Here is a 19,308-nt window from a genome sequence, read left to right on the forward strand (position 1 = left end):
ATGACAGGGATGCCCACTCTCACCGCTGTTGTTTAACATAGTGTTGGAAGTTCTAGCATCAGCAATCAGACAACAAGAGGAAATCAAAGGCATCAAAATTGGCAAAGATGAAGTTAAGCTTTCACTTTTTGCAGATATCATAATATTATACATGGAAACCCCGATAGACTCCACCAAAAGTCTGCTGGAACTGATACATGAATTTAGCAAAGTTGCAGGATACAAAATCAATGTACAGAAATCAGTTGCATTCTTATACACTAATAATGAAGGAATAGAAAGACAAATAAAGACACTGATCCCATTCACAATTGCACCAAGAAGCATAAAATACCTAGGAATAAACCTAACCAAAGATGTGAAAGATCTGTATGCTGAAAACTATAGAAAGCTTATGAAGGAAATTGAAGAAGATATAAAGAAATGGAAAAAACATTCCGTGTTCATGGATTGGAAGAATAAATTGTCACAATGTCAATACTACCCAAAGCTATCTACACATTCAATGCAATCCCAATCAAAATTGCACCAGCATTCTTCTTGAAACTAGAACAAGCAATCCTAAAATTCATATGGAACCACAAAAGGCCCCGAATAGCCAAAGTAATTTTGAAGAAGAAGACCAAAGCAGGAGGCATCACAATCCCAGACTTTAGCCTCTACTACATAGCTGTCATCATCAAGACAGCATGGTATTGGCACAAAAACAGACACATAGACCAATGGAATAGAATAGAAACCCCAGAACTAGACCCACAAACGTATGGCCAACTCATCTTTGACAAAGCAGGAAAGAATATCCAATGGAAAAAAGACAGTCTCTTTAACAAATGGTGCTTGGAGAACGGGACAGCAACATGCAGAAGATTGAAACTAGACCACTTTCTCACACCATTCACAAAAATAAACTCAAAATGGATAAAGGACCTGAATGTGCGACAGGAAACCATCAAAACCCTAGAGGAGAAAGCAGGAAAAGACCTCTCTGACCTCAGCCGTAGCAATCTCTTACTCGGCACATCCCCAAAGGCAAGGCAATTAAAAGCAAAAATGAACTACTGGGACCTTATGAAGATAAAAAAGCTTCTGCACAGCAAAGGAAACAACCAACAAAACTAAAAGGCAACCAACGGAATGGGAAAAGATATTTGCAAATGACATATCGGACAAAGGGCTAGTATCCAAAATCTATAAAGAGCTCACCAAACTCCACATTAAAAAAACAAATAACCCAGTGAAAAAATGGGCAGAAAACATGAATAGACACTTCTCTAAAGAAGACATCTGGATGGCCAACAGGCACATGAAAAGATGCTCAATGTCGCTCCTCATCAGGGAAATACAAATTAAAACCACACTCAGATATCACCTCACGCCAGTCAGAGTGGCCGAAATGAACAAATCAGAAGACTATAGATGCTGGAGAGGATGTGGAGAAACGGGAACCCTCTTGAACTGTTGGTGGGAATGCAAATTGGTGCAGCCACTCTGGAAAACAGTGTGGAGGTTCCTCAAAAAATTAAAAATAGACCTACCCTATGACCCAGCAATAGCACTGCTAGGAATTTACCCAAGGGATACAGGAGTACTGATGCATAGGGGCATTTGTACACCAATGTTTATAGCAGCACTCTCAACAATAGCCAAATTATGGAAAGAGCCTAAATGTCCGTCAACTGATGAATGGATAAAGAAATTGTGGTTTATATACATAATGGAGTACTACGTGGCAATGAGAAAGAATGAAATATGGCCCTTTGTAGCAACATGGATCGAAGTGGAGAGTGTTATGCTCAGTGAAATAAGCCATACAGAGAAAGACAGATACCATATGGTTTCACTCTTATGTGGATCCTGAGAAACTTAACAGAAACCCATGGGGGAGGGGAAGGAAAAAAAAAAAAAGAGGTTAGAGTGGAAGAGAGCCAAAGCATAAGAGACTGTTAAAAACTGAGAAGAAACTGAGGGTTGATGGGGGGTGGGAGGGCGGGGAGGGTGGGTGATGGGTATTGAGGAGGTCACCTTTTGGGATGAGCACTGGGTGTTGAATGGAAACCAATTAGACAATGAACTTCATATATTGAAAAAATAAATAAAAATAAAAAATGGAAAAAGAATAAATGTATTGAGATTTAATTTATGGCCTAATATATGGTATATCCGGGAAAATGTCTTATATACACTTGAGAAAAGTGATTATTCTGGTTGTTGTCAGGTAAAATATTCTGTATACATCTGCTAGATGAGCTGGTTTGTTTTTTAAGTCCTCTGTTTCTTATCTTCTATCTGTCCCTTCTACCCATTGTTGTGACTGGGGTATTGAACTAGTGAACTATTGTAGAACTGTGTATTTCTCCCTTATATTCCGTTCATTTTTTCTTCATATATTTTGATGGTCTGTAATTGCTGGATCGTGGATACTTCTATTTTTCACTTTACATGGAACCTCTGTACTGTTTTCCAGAGTGACTGTACCAGTTTGCATTCCCACTAACAGTGCAAGAGGGTTCCTTTTTCTCCACATCCTCACCAACACTTGTTGTTTCTTGTGTTTTTGATTTTAGCCATTTTCACAGGTGTGAAGTGATATCTCACTGTAGTTCTGATTTGCATTTCCTTGATGAAAAGGGATGATTAGCATCTTTCCATGTGTCTTTGGCCATCTGTATGTCTTTTTTGGAGAAATATCTGTTCATGTCATCTGCCCATTTTTTAACTGGATATTTGGTTTGGGGGTGTTGAGTTATATAAGTTCTTTAAATATTTTGGATACTAATCCCTTATCAAATGATATGTCATTTGCAAGTATCTTATCCCATTCCACAGGTTGCCTTTTAGTTTTCTTAGTTATTTCCTTTGCTGTGCAGAAGCATTTAATTTGATGAGTCCCAATAGTTTATTTTTGCTTTTGTTTCCCTTGTCTTGGGAGACCTATCTAGAAAAAAATTCCTGTAGCCAGTGTCAGAGAAATTACCCTGTGCTCTCTTCTAGGATTTTTATGGTTTCAGGTCTCACATTTAGGTCTTCAATCCACTTTGAGGATTTTTTGGTGCATGATTTAAGACAGTGGTCCAGTTTCATTTCTTTTGCATGTTCTTCTCCAGTTCTCCCAACACCATTTGTTGAAGAGTCCATCTTTTTCCCATTGGATATTCTTTATTGCTTTGTTGAAGGTTAACCATTTAGTCATGGGTTCATTTCTGGGTTTTCTGTTCTGGTCCGTTGATCTATGTGTGTATTTTTTGTGCTAGTACCATACTATTTGAATTACTGTAGCTTTGTAATAGAACTTGCAATGTACCTTGAAGTCTGGAATTGTGATGCCTCCAGCTTTGCTTTTCTTTTTCAAGATTGCTTTGGCTATTTGGGGTCTTTTGTGGTTCCATACAAATTTTTGATCCTTTGTTGTAGTTCTGTGAAAAATGCTATTGATATTTTGATAGAGATTGTATTTAAAATGTAGATTGCTTTGGGTATTATAGGCATTTTAACAATATTTGTTCTTCCAATCCATGAGCATGGAACATCTTTCCATTTCTTGGTGTCATCTTCAATTTCTTTCATCAGTGTTTTATCAGTTTCTGGAGTACAGTTCTTTCACCTTTCTGGTTAGGTTTATTCTGAGGTATCTTATTTTGGGTGCAATTGTAATTGGGATTGTTTTCCTAATTTCTCTTTCTGCTGCTTCATTATAGGTGGTGTATAGAAATGGGGCAGATTTCTGTGCATTGATATTGTATCCTGAGAATGTACAGTTTGTGTTTCAGTTCTAGCAGTTTTTCAGCTGGAGTCTTTCAGGTTTTCTCTATATAGTATCATGTCATCTCCAAATAGTGAAAGTCTTACTTCTTTTTTACCAGTTTGGATGCCTTTTATTTCTTTTTGTTGTCTGATTGCTGTGACTAGGACTTCTAGTATTATGTAAAATAAAAGTAGTGAAATTGGACATCCTGATCTTGTTCCTGACCTTAGGGGAAAGGCTCTCACTTTTTCCACATTGAAGATGATATTTGCTCTGGGTTTTTCAGAAGTCTCTGTCTCTCTCTCTCTCTCTCTCTCTCTCTTTCTCTCTTTCTCTCTTTCTCTCTCAACCCAAGACCCTGAAATCAAGAGTCATACTCTCTCTCTACTGACTGAGCCAGGCTGATACCCCACTCAGAAGTGTCATGGGTTTTTCATATATGGCCTTTATCATTTTGAGGTATGTTTCCTCTAAATCTACTTCGTTGGTTTTTTTTTTTTTATCATGAATGAATACTGTACTTTGTCAAGTGCTTTTACATTGCATCTACTGAAATGATCATATGGTTCTTATCCTCTTATTGATGTGATGTATCACATTGATAGATTTGAGAATATTGAATAACCCTTGCAACCCAGAAATAATCCCACTATATTGTGGTGAATGATTTTTTTAAATTGTTGTTGGGTTCTTTTTGCTAGTATTTTGTTGAGGATTTTTGCTTTTATGTTCATGAGGGATATTGGCCTGTACTCTTTGTGTGTGTGTGTGTGTGTGTGTGTGGTATATTTGTCTGGCCTGAGTATCAGGGTTATACTGGCCTCATAGAATGAATTTGGAAGTTTACCTTCCTTTTCTATTCTTTGTAATAGTTTAAGAAGAATAGGTATTAACTCTACAAATATTTGGTAGATTTTGCCTGTAAGGCCATCTGGTCCTGGACTTTTGTTTGTTGGGAGTTTTTTGATTACTGATTTAATTTCTTTTCTGGTAATAATAGGTCTGTTCAAATTTTCTTTTCTTCTTCATTTTTGGGAGATTATATGTTTCTAGGAATTTACCCATTTCTTTTAGGTTGTCCAATTTGTTGACATATAGGTTTTCATAATATTCTCTTATAATCCTTTGCCTTTCTGGAGTGTTGGTTGTTTAGCCTCTCTCATTTGTGCTTTTATTTATTTGGGTCCTTTCTCTTTTATTCTTGATAAGTCTGGCTAGAGGTTTATCAATTTTAATGTTTTGTTTTTTTTTTTCAAAGAACCAACTCCTGGTTTTATTGATCTATTCTTTTTTTAGTTTCTATATCACTTATTTCTCCTATAATCTTTATTATTTTTTTTCCTTCTGCTGGTTTTACGTTTTGTTTGTTCTTTTTCTAGCATGTATGGGTATGTTAGGCTGTTTGAGATTTTTTTTGCTTGTTGAAGTAGGCCTGTATTTCTATAAACTTCCCTCTTAGAACCACTTTTGCTGTATCCCAAAGCTTTTGAACAATTGTGTTTTTGTTTTCATTTGTTTTTATGTAGTTTAATTTTTTTTTTCTTTTACTTTCTGCTTGACTCAATGGCAGTTCTAATATCAGGATCTAATCTAATGCTGGGAATCTCTTGACTAGGTTTCAAGTCCTGGAAATATTTCTCCATGGTTTTCAACCTCACCCTATTGTTTTTTAGTTTTGTTTTGGTTTTGGTTTTGGTTCTGCTCTCTGAATCATCCATCATTTTTAATGAAAAGCAGCACATGTTTACAGTTTACAAAATATAAATTATAAGAGTTTTATGGTTTCAAGTCTTATGTTCAGATCTTTAATCCATTTTAAGTTGATTTTGTGCATGGTATGAGGTAGTGGTCAAGTTTCGTTGTTTTGCATATGGCTGTTCAGTTTTCCCAATATCATTTATTAAAGGAAACTATCCTTTCCCCATTTATATTCTTGGCTCCTCCATCATAGATTAATTGACCATAAAAGTGTGGGTTTGTTTCTGGACTCAACACACAGAGAAGGCCATATGAAGATGAAACAGAGAGAATTTTAAGATGCTGACCTTGATTGAAGATTGAAATCACAGGCAAGGAATGCTACCAGCTAGTGTGTCACTGCTGGTAGTTTACTTTCTGCCCAATGATACTGATTGCAGTCTGCTGGCCTCCAGAACTATGAAAGAATAAATTTCTGTCGTTTTAAGCAACATTGTATGATAATTTGTAACAGAAGCCACTGAAAACTAATATAAATGGGTATTGATGTCTCAGTGTTGCTTTTTAAATGCATTTCACTGGTTATTAAATGAGATTAAGTATCTTTGCATAAGATTATTGATGTCCGGTTTTCTTCTATGAGTTTTTCAACTCCTGTCCTTTGTCTTTTCTTTTTTCAGTTTACTTTCTTATCGATTCTAACTACTAACCCTGTCATTTGTCCCTGTTACTAAAGAGATATTCATAATCTGTACCTTGTCTTGCTACCTTATTCTGTCTTCTGCATTCAGAAGATCTTTTTCACATTTTTTTAATTATGGAAATTTTTAAACATACCCAAAAGAAGAGGGAATAGTATGTAGTATAACACATTTTCCATATACCCATCACTCAGCTTCAATAGTATCAGTATTTTTTCCAGAAGTATTCGTATTTTTATGTACTTTTGTGCGTTATCTAAGCAATCTTTTTGTGTTGCTATTATTTCTGTAGCAATTTCTGTCATGATAAAATATTTTTTCTGATAACATTTCTTTATCATTTTATAAATGATATATTTATACAAATATTATATCATTATATATAAATGTTATATGTGAATATTATATATTTGTTATATATAAATGTTACCTTATGTGTAGCAATTTCTAATATACACAATTATGGCACCTATGTTAACCTGTACCTTCTTCCTAAACAACATGTACTTTTCTTATTCAGCCAGCACAAGCTACTGATGCAGATCTTGGGAATTTGCCAGTTGTCCCATCAACATCATACATGTCACCATATAGCTTGTTGAAAATCCCATGTGTCCTTCTAAGAAGGCTGATCAATCATACAGGAGATGTTAAAATATATGCCTGAGTCAACTGTGCTGGCATTTTTGTTTTTACAAAGTAAGTCCTCTCATTTTTTCTCCTTATTTCTAGGGTGCCACCTGGGCTTGAAGGCATGAAAGAACAAGACATCTGCAACAAGATAATGGCTAAATTACTAGAAAATTATGATACCTTGTTTGAAGTAGAGTATACAGGAAATGATAACCAGAGATGTGAAAACATGGCTAGGATTATCATAGTAAAAGTAAGTAACTTTGGTATATAATCTTCAGTATTGCTTATATTTTGAATGGAAGACATTTTATATAGATCATTCTTTGTCATAAAAATGTCATGGGTATAACTTAGATTATTATTCCTGTGTTTATTGAATTTTGTTTATGAAAATAATCTCTGTGTCAAGTATTTAACTGATCTATATTCTTCTAAGATTGGAGAATAATTGTGAATTCATGTTTCCCTGCCGCTGTAAAGTCATCTCAAAATCACTTATGTAGGCCCAGTGCTCTGGTTGATTTTTATGGAAGCCTGGTGTTACAGCAGAGATATGTGCTTATAGCTGTGTTAGGAGTGCTAGCTTACTGAGTAGATGGCAAATTCCTGAAGATAATGTTACTGTCTTTTTATTTCCCTTGTGTCTGGCACACTTTCAAGTTCACCTTCAGATTTTAAGTCCCACATATGTATCCCCTGGCAACTATCATCAGTAAAGGAAAGTATTTTTATAAGCTGTAAAGGAATCCTTAACAATACTATCTCCATCTTTTTATACATTGGCCAATAATTTATAACCTATCCTTTACACATTAGGGAAATGTAAGTAGGTCTCTAAAGAAAGTCCGACAATAAACCAAGCCAAATCCTCCAGGGGAGGGATCATATTTCTTTCCCACTTATATTGAGGCAAATCATGATGGAATGGATATGGGAGGTTCCCTTAGGAGATTTCCTGAGACTTATCACCTTTACAGACTGCATTATACTTGTTGATTTACATGGCAATGACTGATAAAACCCAAGACACTTGTTTTGGTCATTGAAGAGGTATTTTCATCCCTTCTTCCAGTTGAGAACATGACTTTGAAGAAGAAATAAAAGGTAATGAGTATCAAGTAGCACTCTACCAAAAAAGCAAAAGAAAACCAAAAACTAGGTTTTCTTATCCAGACTCCTTGTAAGGACTATAGTACATCTGAGAGGAATACCTCTATCTGGAATCTTGCCAAACTGATAAAGAGAACTTTAAACTTTGAAAGAAGGGAACAATAATACATAGATAAAATGATGAGATACAATAATAATGTAAGTTGGAGGCAACACAGTAGCTGAGAAAATATGTCCGTGATTCACCAGAGAAAATACGGAAAGAAGATACACTGTCTTGCTACCAAAAAATTAAAATAAATTCTCTTTTAAATAGAAAAAAAATACATCCTAAATTTCTTCCTCTGTCTCCTAGAGTACTTTGCAAAGGTCTCTTTTTAAAGTATTAAAAAGTTATTGACTTTGCTACAGCTGTATCTCTGATTAACACTTTTTAGCACTTGTACTTTTTAACTAGAGCTTGTAAGATAATCAGATAAGCCTAAAATATAATAGAAAAATATGATCTCCTAGGCAAGACAAACTTGCTGATATATATATATATATATATATATATATATATATATATATATATATATATATATATATGTATGTATATATTCATTCACTGGAATATGCCAAGAAGAGGTTATATGCTGTGTAAGTAAAACAACACCTGTTTAAATATATAGAAGGAGTCCCTTTCTAGAACTCATTGAGCTACTAGATTTAAGTCTAGTGGAGAACTTAGTATGAGAGTACAAGATAATAAGACACACAAACTGGTAGTACTGTGGGAGTCAAATACAGGTATCTTAGGTAGATAAAGAATATGACTGCTACTCCCCTAATGCAAGTTTCAGATCTGGCCTAGAGGCAGATAAAGATCATGTTTGAAAACTGCATTTCTATACTGTGGAAGCATCACTCTGCTAAAGCAAAATAGTTGGTGCATTCTTTACTGATCTTGCTTATAGTCTCATCTCAGATGGTAGCTTATGCTACAAGGGAATATGATGTTCTGAATCTAGTTACAGCCAGTAAGGACGAAATGTAAGTTGCAGAAATTATATTAATGGAATATGCCAGTGCCATTTTAGGGTCCATAAAAATAAAGAACATGCTAGCTATAATCAGTTATCTAAACTTGGACATTGTTTAGGAAGCAGTTTTTTTAATTCCTAAAATCAGGGACATATTAGATACAAACCAAAAGTATACTGGATTAGAAAGGAAATGGGAGGCTGACAATGAAATCATCAACGTACTAAACAATTGGAAAACTGGAAGGTAACTAAAAGAAACAAGTTCTTATTCTGGTCATTCTCATGAGCTCAGCTTTTAGAAGGATAGGTAGAAGAAGAGACCGGCACAAAAGTAGTAATAAGTATGCATGAATGACAGACACATAAAGTGAGCTGAGAATAAGCTTAGGCTCATGGAAACTACTAAGGTATAGAAATGGGCTTTTAAGGGGAAGAAGTACTAAATGTATCCACCGACATACCTCTTTGTACCCCATTGTGGGGAACAGAGTCATAAAAGATTAAATGAAGTTCACAATATCCTTGTGGGCTTTAGGGAGATTTGGGGCCAAGACAAATGTAAGTTTGGTTGCAATGGGACCAGGATGAAGGACTTTGAATTTGGACTGGTGTTAACTTAGGGCAGGTCTCTACATTTGTTTGTGTTATTTTCAGCATTTTAATCATTGACTTAAATGAGTACATACTTAGCACATTTGCAAGTAAAATAAAGCTGGAAAAATAGCTCAGATATTGGATGGCTGGGTATGTAGACTAACAGAATGATGTGTGCGTGTCTGTGTGTGCATGTCTGTGTGTGTGTGTGTGCGTGTGTGTGTGTAGTACCATTTCCCTCTTCTTTCTTGCTTCAAACAAATGAGCATTTTATTTGGGCCTGCAGCAATGTGCTCAGGTCACATGGGCCTCTCCCACAGTTCCAAGGGTTCCGTGAATGAGTCACAATGGTTTTTACTACCATCCTCTTTAGCTTTAAGATTTAAGTTAGTTATGACTTAAAGGAAGATTGAGACAGTTCTGGCCAGGGAGATGTAAGGCAAAGTGTGTTGGGGGCAGAAGGCCTCTGGGAAAGATTGTCATCCTTGATTAAAAAGAATGATTGAAGGAGCACCTGGATGGCTCAGTTGGGTAAGGGTCCGACTTTAGGTCAGGGTTGACTTCAGCTCAGGTCATGATCTCCTGGTTCATGAGTAGAGCCCCTCATCAGGCTCTATGCTGACAGTGTGAAAGCCTGCTTGATATTCTTTCTCTTTCCCTCTCTCTCTGCTTCTTCCTCACTTGTACTTTCTCTCTCCCAAAAATAAATAAACTAAAGAAAAAAAGAATGGAGAGACCAGAGCTGTGGTTTTCCTCTGGGTATAGTAGCCCTGGTGGTTGTGATTGACTAGGAAAATGCCCAAGGGTACTCTCCAGGGGTGATGAAAATTTTCTGTATCTCATTAGGGATGTGGGTTATATGGGTGTAAGCATTTGTCAAAACTCATTCAACTGTACACTTAAGGTTTATCCATTTTAATTAATGTAAATTATTTTTTTAATTTTTAATTACAAAGAACAGAAGGTAGCAGGCCTTTGAGTAAGATGCCCATCTCTTTCATCCTGCTTTCAGATGTTATCATCTGAAGGTATGATGCTTGGAGCTGTTGCCATCATCTTTGCCCTTTGTATCACTGGCACACTGAAGTGAGCAGCCCAAGGAGGAAAGAGGCTAGATTCCTCATCCTTGCTGATGTGCTGAACCAGCCCCAAACATGCCTACCTCTGGACTTTGAGTTACATGAGGGAAATAAAGGTCCTTAAAATATAAACTACTTTTAGCAGAGCATTCTGTTTCTTGCACCAAACGCATCATACCTGATACAATCGCTATAATTGGAAAGTGCTGTACTTAGGTTTGTAAAATGATTTGTACAAATATAGCCCAGAGGAGAACAAAATTAATAATCGTTAAATTTGAAAATCATCCACAGATGTTAGTTAATTTTTCAGCACAGTACAAAATATCAGTGTGATGTAATTGTTCCAAAATACCAAAGATTCATTCACTGAATGGACCAATAGTATGCAGAACAAAGAATGTAGTTCTCACTGCTCTTGGTGTAGGTCTGGCAGTATCTGCAGTATTCTATCTGATTCTGAGTACTACATTCTGACCCTCCTGACAATCACCACTGTGACTCATTTACACTCATTAAGTACATATTCTCCTGAATAACTGTCTTTTACTCTAGGTACCATACTGCTGATGACCTTGAAACCATCACTCAAGCCTGTCCTGTCAGAACAGCAGTAAAGCTGTATTTCCCACTATCTAGAAAATGCCATGCTGGTGCCTCACACCCAAAACTTTGTGTTTTATCCCCTCCAACCCTAGTTTCCCAGCCTCCAGCCTGCCAGACTAGAATCCTTAGTTTATCCTTAACTCCTCTAGTCTTTACCAGTCCCGTAGGGACTCAGATACTATCTTCTGTCTCTTGGAATGGGTGTCTCTTGTCTACCCATTACAATTGCTTTAGATAGGACCTTATCACAGGCACCCAGTTTCAAACTGCTATCCTGCTTCCAGGCTCACTCCCCTCCCAGCTCCTTCCTACCAGTGATAGAGTTGTGTGGCTAAAAAGCAAGCCTGATCAGGGGCGCGTGGGTGGCTCCATTGATTGAGCTTCGGACTCTTGATTTCAGCTCCCATTGTGATCCCAGGGTTGTGCGGTTAGGCTCTGCACTGAGCATGGAGCCTACTTACGATTCTCTTTCTCTCTTCCTCTGCCCCCTCCCCTGCTCATGTGCTCTCTCCCTAAAATAAAAAACTAAAATTTATAAAAGCCTGATCATACTATATTCCTGCCTTAAGTAAATAAACCTTTTGCTGTCATTGATCTGTCTCCCACTCTTTTGCTCACAATATGTCATTAAGATGCCTTTACTTGGAATTTCAAGCTGTCACACTGTCCCCAAATCAAATTTTCTCTTTTAAATATTTGAGTGAATATTAAATGGTTCTTGTCTGCTTCTTTTTTTCCTGACCTTTCTTCAGTCTCCTTTGAGGACTCTTCATTCTCAGTCAGAATTAAACATTATTATTTCCTAAGGTCATCCTTCAGTCTTTAATGCACAGCTGTGCTTGGCAAACCATACATAAATATCTAACTGCCTAGTGGTCACTAGGGCCTAGTGGTCACTTGCATGTCCCATGGATTGTCTGATCATCTTTTCTTGTCCTTGAAGATCTAATGCTCCACTTGTCTTAATGAATGGTTTCGTCCACCCACACAACTGCTCCAGGTCGATGTCCAGCAATCACTAAAACCTGTTAATTCTTCAGTTTCTCCCTGCTCACTACTACTTCCTCATAGCCTCTCATCCAGGCAAGGGTATTCTACACTTGGCTCATTATCACAATCACCTGGCTACCCAAACCTAGAGTCAGAAACTCATACTGGGGCCTCAAAACCTGCATTCTAAAAGGCTTCGTTGGCAATTTTAATAATCAGCCAGATTTGCAGTCTGAGTGATCCTTGGGAGACTGTTACAACAGTCTTCTTGTTTTCCCTGAGTCTAGTCTGTCCTGTGACCCCATCTTCCCTCTTCTGCCTGAGCTACTTTTTTATCATGCAAATACAAACATGGTCAATCCCGTATCAGAATTCTTCAGTGGGTTTTCTTTACCCATCCCTATAGTATAAAATCTAAGTCTTAGCAAAACAAACAGGAGTTTTCATGATTTGAACCCACCCTGCTTATTCACACTTCCTTCCCACCACTCCTTCCCATACATTTGATATACTAAGAAGTCTTTGACGTGATTGTAGAAACAATGTCATTTCAGGTCTCATGTTTTCAAGCTATTGAGCTTAATGCCTGGCATTGAAAATTCCTTGCATTCAGTAGATGGACTCTATTCATTTTACTGAAAATAATGTCTCTGGTCACAATTTGTACATAATATGAAAGTAATATTAAGTTATTTTCAAAATAATTGAATAAAATTGAAAACGTGATAGTTCACTGAGTACTTCATGACTGTCCTATCTTGAGAAAAGGTACTCTAGATACTTTTAAAAGTTTTTAACAGTTCTGGAAAGAGCACTCTGATATTAGAATAAGAGGGTGTGTATTTATAACCTGGCTACTCAGCAATATGACTGGGTAATTTATAGTATCTCTGCCATCTTAAATGGCAAAAAAAAAATCTATAGATTCTATTGTGAGATTCAAACCATTAATGCTTAGGAAAGTATTTTCAAAACCAGTTAAATAGGATAGAAATGCAAAGTATTAAGTTGAAGGGGAGGGGTCAAGTGATACTATAAAGAGTGTAATCCTGAAGACCTTGGCTTACTTTGAAATGATCCAGTCAAGGATACTTCAGTAGATAGATTTATCAATAAGCTTAGGGCACAGAGTTAAAAACTCCAGTCTAGAATAAGATAGAATGGGTTTAAATTTCCAGTTTGTGTGACTTTGGGCAAATTATTCAGTCTTTCCTTCAACCTTAGTTTCCTCATCTATAAAATAGGACAACAGTCACTAATTTTGACTGGTTTTTCTTAGGATTAAATGAAATAAAAATAGCACATTTTCAATAACTTTTAGCTTGAAAATAAATTGTTAGGTTTACATCACCTTTATATTTCCTTACTTCTCTTTACCCTAAAGAGAATCAAGCTTGATAATGGAAGGAAAACAGAGTCAAAAGCAAAAAAAATAAAGTTGACAATCAGATGTGTTACTCATGACAAAAGAATTACTGCCTCTAGACATTTCTTGCTATTCACTATTTTAGGGTTTTTTTGTTTAATTATGGTAATATTAAGTATCCTCTTGTATCTGGAAAAGTAAGAATTGAATATGATTGTCCCTTCAATGGACAGAAAAGTGATTTTGGTATTTAATATGTGTAGTCAGGTATGTTTTTTGAAAATGAATTTTTTTAATGTTTATTTTTGAGAGAGAGAGAGAGAGAGAGAGAGAGAGAGAGAGAGAATCCCAAGCAGGCTCTGCACCATCAGCATAGAACCCAGTGTGGGGCTTGCATTCATAAACCGTGAGATCAAGACTTGAGCCAAAACCCAGAGTCAAATGCTCCACTGTCTGAGCCACCCAGGTGCCCTGAAAATGAATTATTTTTTAAAAGTAGTAGTTTATGGAAGAGTAGAGTTTTGAAGTGGCTCTGTGAAAAATGGGATTTCCATTAGTTGCTAGGAAGAGGACGTGAACAGGGAAGCAAGCAGAGAATCTTCCAGGCAGAAGGATATGCTTTAAGTCATGTATTCTTTGTGTAATGGTGAGCAGACGTTTCTGGCCAGGCCATAGGAAGTAGCACAAGAGCTACATAGTCGAGTGAACTAGTATGCAGTTTAACTGTGGAGTTAACACTCACAGGAATGGGAGAATAATGAGAGGTTTTAAGAACAAGATGGACTTATTTTAAGTTGCACTTTAGATTTTTCCTTTATCTCTTTGGTGCAAGCAGGAAGTTGGTGTCATTCTTCAGAGCAGCCTGTTTGTAATAAGCTCTCAGGGGAGTAGCTTAATATCTATTTCTACTCAACTGACTCTGGTCAGTGCCACAAAATTGATCATGGCTTGTACAACACATCCATCAACCACACTTGTAGACAAGCCTCTCCAGAGCCAAGGCAAAATGAGGAAAAAGGTTTATCTATAGGACAGTTCTTCAACTTCTCTCTCTCTCTCTCTTTCTCTCTCTCTCTCTCTCTCTCATTCTGGGAGTGAACTAAGGTCCCTATAAGGTTTTTCCAGATTCTGCAATGGTATGGGCATGTCCAATCTAGCTACTTCAATCAAAGGAATTTTGGATAGACCTCTTAGGACTGTGACATTTGGAGAAAACTGTTGTCTGTTGGAGGTCTCAGAATATATATGTTGGCTCTTGGCATTTTCATCCACATTTTGCTGAATTTGGCAAGTCATGTTCACAGTTGGTTCTTTATAGTTATGGCCATTTCTTTCTTAAGGTGCAGCTTTCTTTTCTCTTTTTCACTGTTTTTGGCTTTGGTAGGTTTCAAGGAAGGAGCATAATAGAAATGCCTTTATTTTGCCAAACTGGAAGATCAAATCTGCATTTCTAAATAACTAGGTTAGGAGAAACTTATCTTTCAAGTAGACCTCTAACAGCTGTAGTTTAATATCTTTAGCTTCAGAGTAATTCTGTAGTCTGTCTTCATAGGAGGATCTAAATCCAAGACTTAAGAGTTTTTCCCTCATATTCAAGACTTATCTTAATCACCCACATATTTACATACACAAAATTTGGTGGCTTAAATATGGTTTAGGTAATGCACCATGTAATCTAAGCTGAATTTATTAAATCTAAATAATTACTGAGTGCCTGCTATGTGCAAAGCATTATTCTAGGCAATAGTAAGCAATAGACAAGTCTCTGCCTTTATGAAGCTCATATTCTAATGAAAATACAATAAATAAGGAAATAAATAAGAAATTAGTATGTCAGATGGTGATAGATTCTGTGGAACAAAAGGAAGGAGAGGGAGAACTAATACTGGTAAAGTAGAGGAATGGCATTTGCTCATTTAAATAGGGCAGTCAAAATGCTTCATTGACATTGGGACATTTGAACAGAAACTTGCAGGAAGGAGCAAGCCATGAAGACACTTGAGAGAACAGCTTTCCATACAGGAAGAAGAGGAGTACAGAGCCTTGAGGTGGGAGTATACCTATTTTGTCTGTTAAAGCAGAATTGATAAGGCTAGTATGGTTGAATGACACTGAGCTAGGGAGAAAGTTAAAGAAATGAGGTCAAAGAGGCATCAGGAGACCAGATCATGGATGCTCTTAAAGGTCATGGTAAGGACTTTGACTTTTACCCTGACAGTATTTTATTAGACAGTGGTGAACAAAAGAGTGCCCTGACGTGACTTATATATTAAAAGGATTACTGGAACTACTAGGCAGAGAACAGACTATTGAAAGGAATAAACAGAAGAAGAGAGACCCATTGGGAGTTTATCACAATAGCCTGATTAAGAAATGCTGGTGGCTTGGGCCAGGGTAATGATAGTGAAAGTGGTGAGAAGAGCTGACAGGTGAGTTAGGATATGAAAGGATAACACAACAGGAGGTACTTGTGACCTTAGTTAGGCCAGAGAATATTTGAGATGGGAGCAAGCAGGCTAGAAGAGTGGTAAGCTGTGAACAGAGAATAGATGTTTATATCAGTAATTTTAGAGGTGGAGCAGTCTGGAGTGGCGACAAGATTTAGGTTGTATTCATGAGAATGAGTGACTGAAGTGGAGAAGAGAAAGTCATTGGAAAGGGGATGGTTAAAGATGATGAATAAACACACTGATGGTTTGTTCTTATTGGCCCTGAATTTACCCAAGAGGATGGCAGATACTGATGTAGTTGGGAAGGAGGCGAGCCTGGTCTGCCTAGTATATACATATTATTTGCATGCTTTGTGAATAAATTACATTTGTATGTGTTTAATAGGGCTAATGGGCCTCATATATAATACACAAAATAATGTGATTAATATGTTGTTAAATATCCATCTAGAGGTTCTGGATGAGTATCACTGTATTCCACATAAACATCTTCTGAGACTGTCTTTATTAGGCAGTGTCACTATTGCTCATTATACCTTGGGGAATTTCTTTTGAAATTGACTTCAGAACATATGTCATTCATGCGTTGTATTGGGCATTGTCATCATTGGACTGGGAAATCTTTGTACTTTAATGCTTCATTTGATAACGGGAAATAATCAGTAGTCCTTTTGAACCACAGCAGGTCACTAAGTTGGGGAGTTATGATTAAATATTAATTTTTGTGTTTAAAATTGAAATATGGCTATCAAATAATTATGCTGATTTTCCTGTGTGACTCATAAACAAACTCTCAAAACAGCTAAAAACATGTTTTTAAGCAAAAGAAAAATATTAGAATAACCTTTCATAGTGATTAGTTTGAGGGAAGTACTCACTTATCAATAATGTGGTATGACAAGTTTGATTACAAAGTTCAGTCTTGTTCCTGTAGAGTAAAAGTCACATAAATTGATAGATTACATAAACTTCTGAAATTATTTCCCACGTCTTTTTCATGCTCAAAAAATTGCATGTGTCTTTATTTTTCATTTAGGGCTACAGTTTAAGCAAATTAACTTCAAATGTTCACTTATTTTCTTAGTAAATGCCTACCTACCCTGTGCAAAACTCTAAGTGTTAGCCTCCTCAGAAAATAAGCAAGACCCCTGCCCCTGTCCCTAAAGGAACTTCTAGTCTATAACAAACTCATAGAATCAGTGCAGGAACAGAGGGACAAAAGGGAGATATTTATGTCAGATATTATACAAAATTTTCTATACATATTATCTCATGTACTTCTCACGGTAGCCCCATGAAGTAAATGAACTTAATTCTGCTTTGAATGTGAGGAAGTCTAAAGAGTAGATGATTCAGGATCAAGAGTAGTAAACGACAGAGTTGAGTTTTAAACTCAAAGTACTCATTATAGGCCAAATATGGAAATAACCAAAATCTTAATTTAAGTTGGAATATCAATGCCATGAATATTTACACATTTATTCATTCAGTATGTGTTGTAGTAATTTGGTGTCAGGAAAGATTTCTGTTCTGATTCTAGTCCTTTATGCATTTACTACTCCTAACCTCTTCTATAGCCCCTCAAGAATACTCCAAACTGGGAAGCAGTGGAGTCATAATAGGAAATAAAAAATGTTTTGGTGTTTATGCTGTCTAATGCTTTGTAATTTGGCTGTTACCTTTATGTGTGGGTGAACTTACATAGTGAAAGTGACTAGTACTCAGCAAAATGTTATCATTTTGAGCACCTAGGAACTCAGAGGTAGCAATAACTTAAAGTTTATTTGCTGGTTTATTCAGATAAGACCTTTCTTTGGACAGTGAGCTGTACCTTTTATATTGGTTCTGAATTTGAAGGCTAAAAAATATAGTAAATGATGTTTAAGAAACAAAGATAAAATTGCATAATAGAATGTTGTTTGCATGATTCAAATAGTCACTTTCCAGTAGCTGCAACTGATTAGGTTATCAATGAATGTAAAGCATTAAGTAATAAAAGTAGTATTAAAAGTTATTAAGTAATAAAAGTAGAATTACAAGTTACTGTTTAGTTTGGGGTAGTTCTGCGACTCTTTTAGATCATAGTCACGTGTTTATAATTCATATTGCTGTTAATTTCTTTTCCCCAGACATTTTGTAGAGTGTTCACATATAAACACTAGAAAGCTCAGGAATCATTGGAATAGATGAGATATGTCTGCCAGGTGTTAAATTCCTTCTTTCCTATTATGAAAAATATTTAACAGAAGACAGACTAAAGTGCTTTGCTTATGAAAACATTGTGCCCTAGAACCTTTAAATGACTTACAGTGAGATGACAATATTTGGGATCTGACATCTCAGAAGTTGCCTATTTTAAATCATTATATTGTGTGTATTTGGCAAGTAGAGACCCTCAGTAAATGGAAATTCACTTGCATATTTGCAGATTTTCAAAAGATTACTTGAATTTTCTTTAGTGATAAATTTCTGCTCTTTTCTTCAGTTGAAGATAGAAATTATATTTCTGTGACTCACAAGTGCCTAGAAAGGAATATACCTCCAGGAGCAGCCCTTAACTAATGGCTGAGGAACAGGAGGTTTATATTCCCAGCTCCTTTTACTCCTTGGTTGGAATCATTCTGTTGTGTGTGTTTTAAAGTGTTTCCCAGAGCTTTCCAAGTTGGAGTCTCAGAACTACTGCAGAAGCTCTACTAGCTTGGTAATGACACCTTTATTAGCTCTTTTCTTCCATCCGTTGTCACCCATTTCCCTGCTGAACCACTCAAATGAACTACTTGCCCTCAATCCTTGTTGTAGTGCCTCCTCTCAATTGGGTAGATGGGAGTCCAACCTAAGACGTCTCAAATTCTACTCGCTCAATGAAGCCCCCTCTCATCTCCAGGTGCAGTTAATCTCCATCTCCTCTATTGTCTAAGGGCACTTTCTTTCTCCTTCTTTTAGGACAAGTCTTGCATTTTGCATTGGGTGAGTTGCTTTCCTCCTCTTGTATTGCATTATAGGTTTTTCAAGGGTTAGAACAAGATCTCCTATTTACTTATCCTTCATTTTTTTCTCTAAAAATTGTAGAGTAACTCATACATTCTTGTGTCTCCCAAAGCACTTACTCTAGTTTCTTATATTTACTCAAAAACATGTATTGAATTGCACCATGTACACCTAAATAAAAGCTAACTCAAATTTATACTAGGAAAGTCATGTAACTATTCTTGGAATTAGTACTGGTTCACATTTCTAGAGTACACAATAACAGTTTGCTTAACAGAACTCTATCCAACTGATTTGCCAGTTTAATCAATTCTCTGCATTTG

General features: G+C 36.4%; 1 protein-coding gene across 7 annotated transcripts in view; it reads left to right on the forward strand.

The window, feature by feature from the left end:
- FAM13A (family with sequence similarity 13 member A) overlaps positions 1–19,308 on the forward strand; it is a 368,980-nt gene that overhangs the window by 144,279 nt on the left and 205,393 nt on the right. For all 7 annotated transcript variants that reach the window (XM_019464526.2, XM_053901396.1, XM_019464516.2 and 4 more), the window contains exon 5: positions 6,874–7,027. In XM_019464526.2, coding sequence (XP_019320071.2) covers positions 6,874–7,027 — 154 coding nt within the window. The remainder of the gene's footprint in view (positions 1–6,873; positions 7,028–19,308) is intronic.

Source organism: Panthera pardus, unplaced genomic scaffold (assembly GCF_024362965.1).
Source record: "Panthera pardus isolate Hobbes unplaced genomic scaffold, ASM2436296v1 HiC_scaffold_13, whole genome shotgun sequence".
NCBI classification, from domain to species: Eukaryota; Metazoa; Chordata; class Mammalia; order Carnivora; family Felidae; genus Panthera; species Panthera pardus.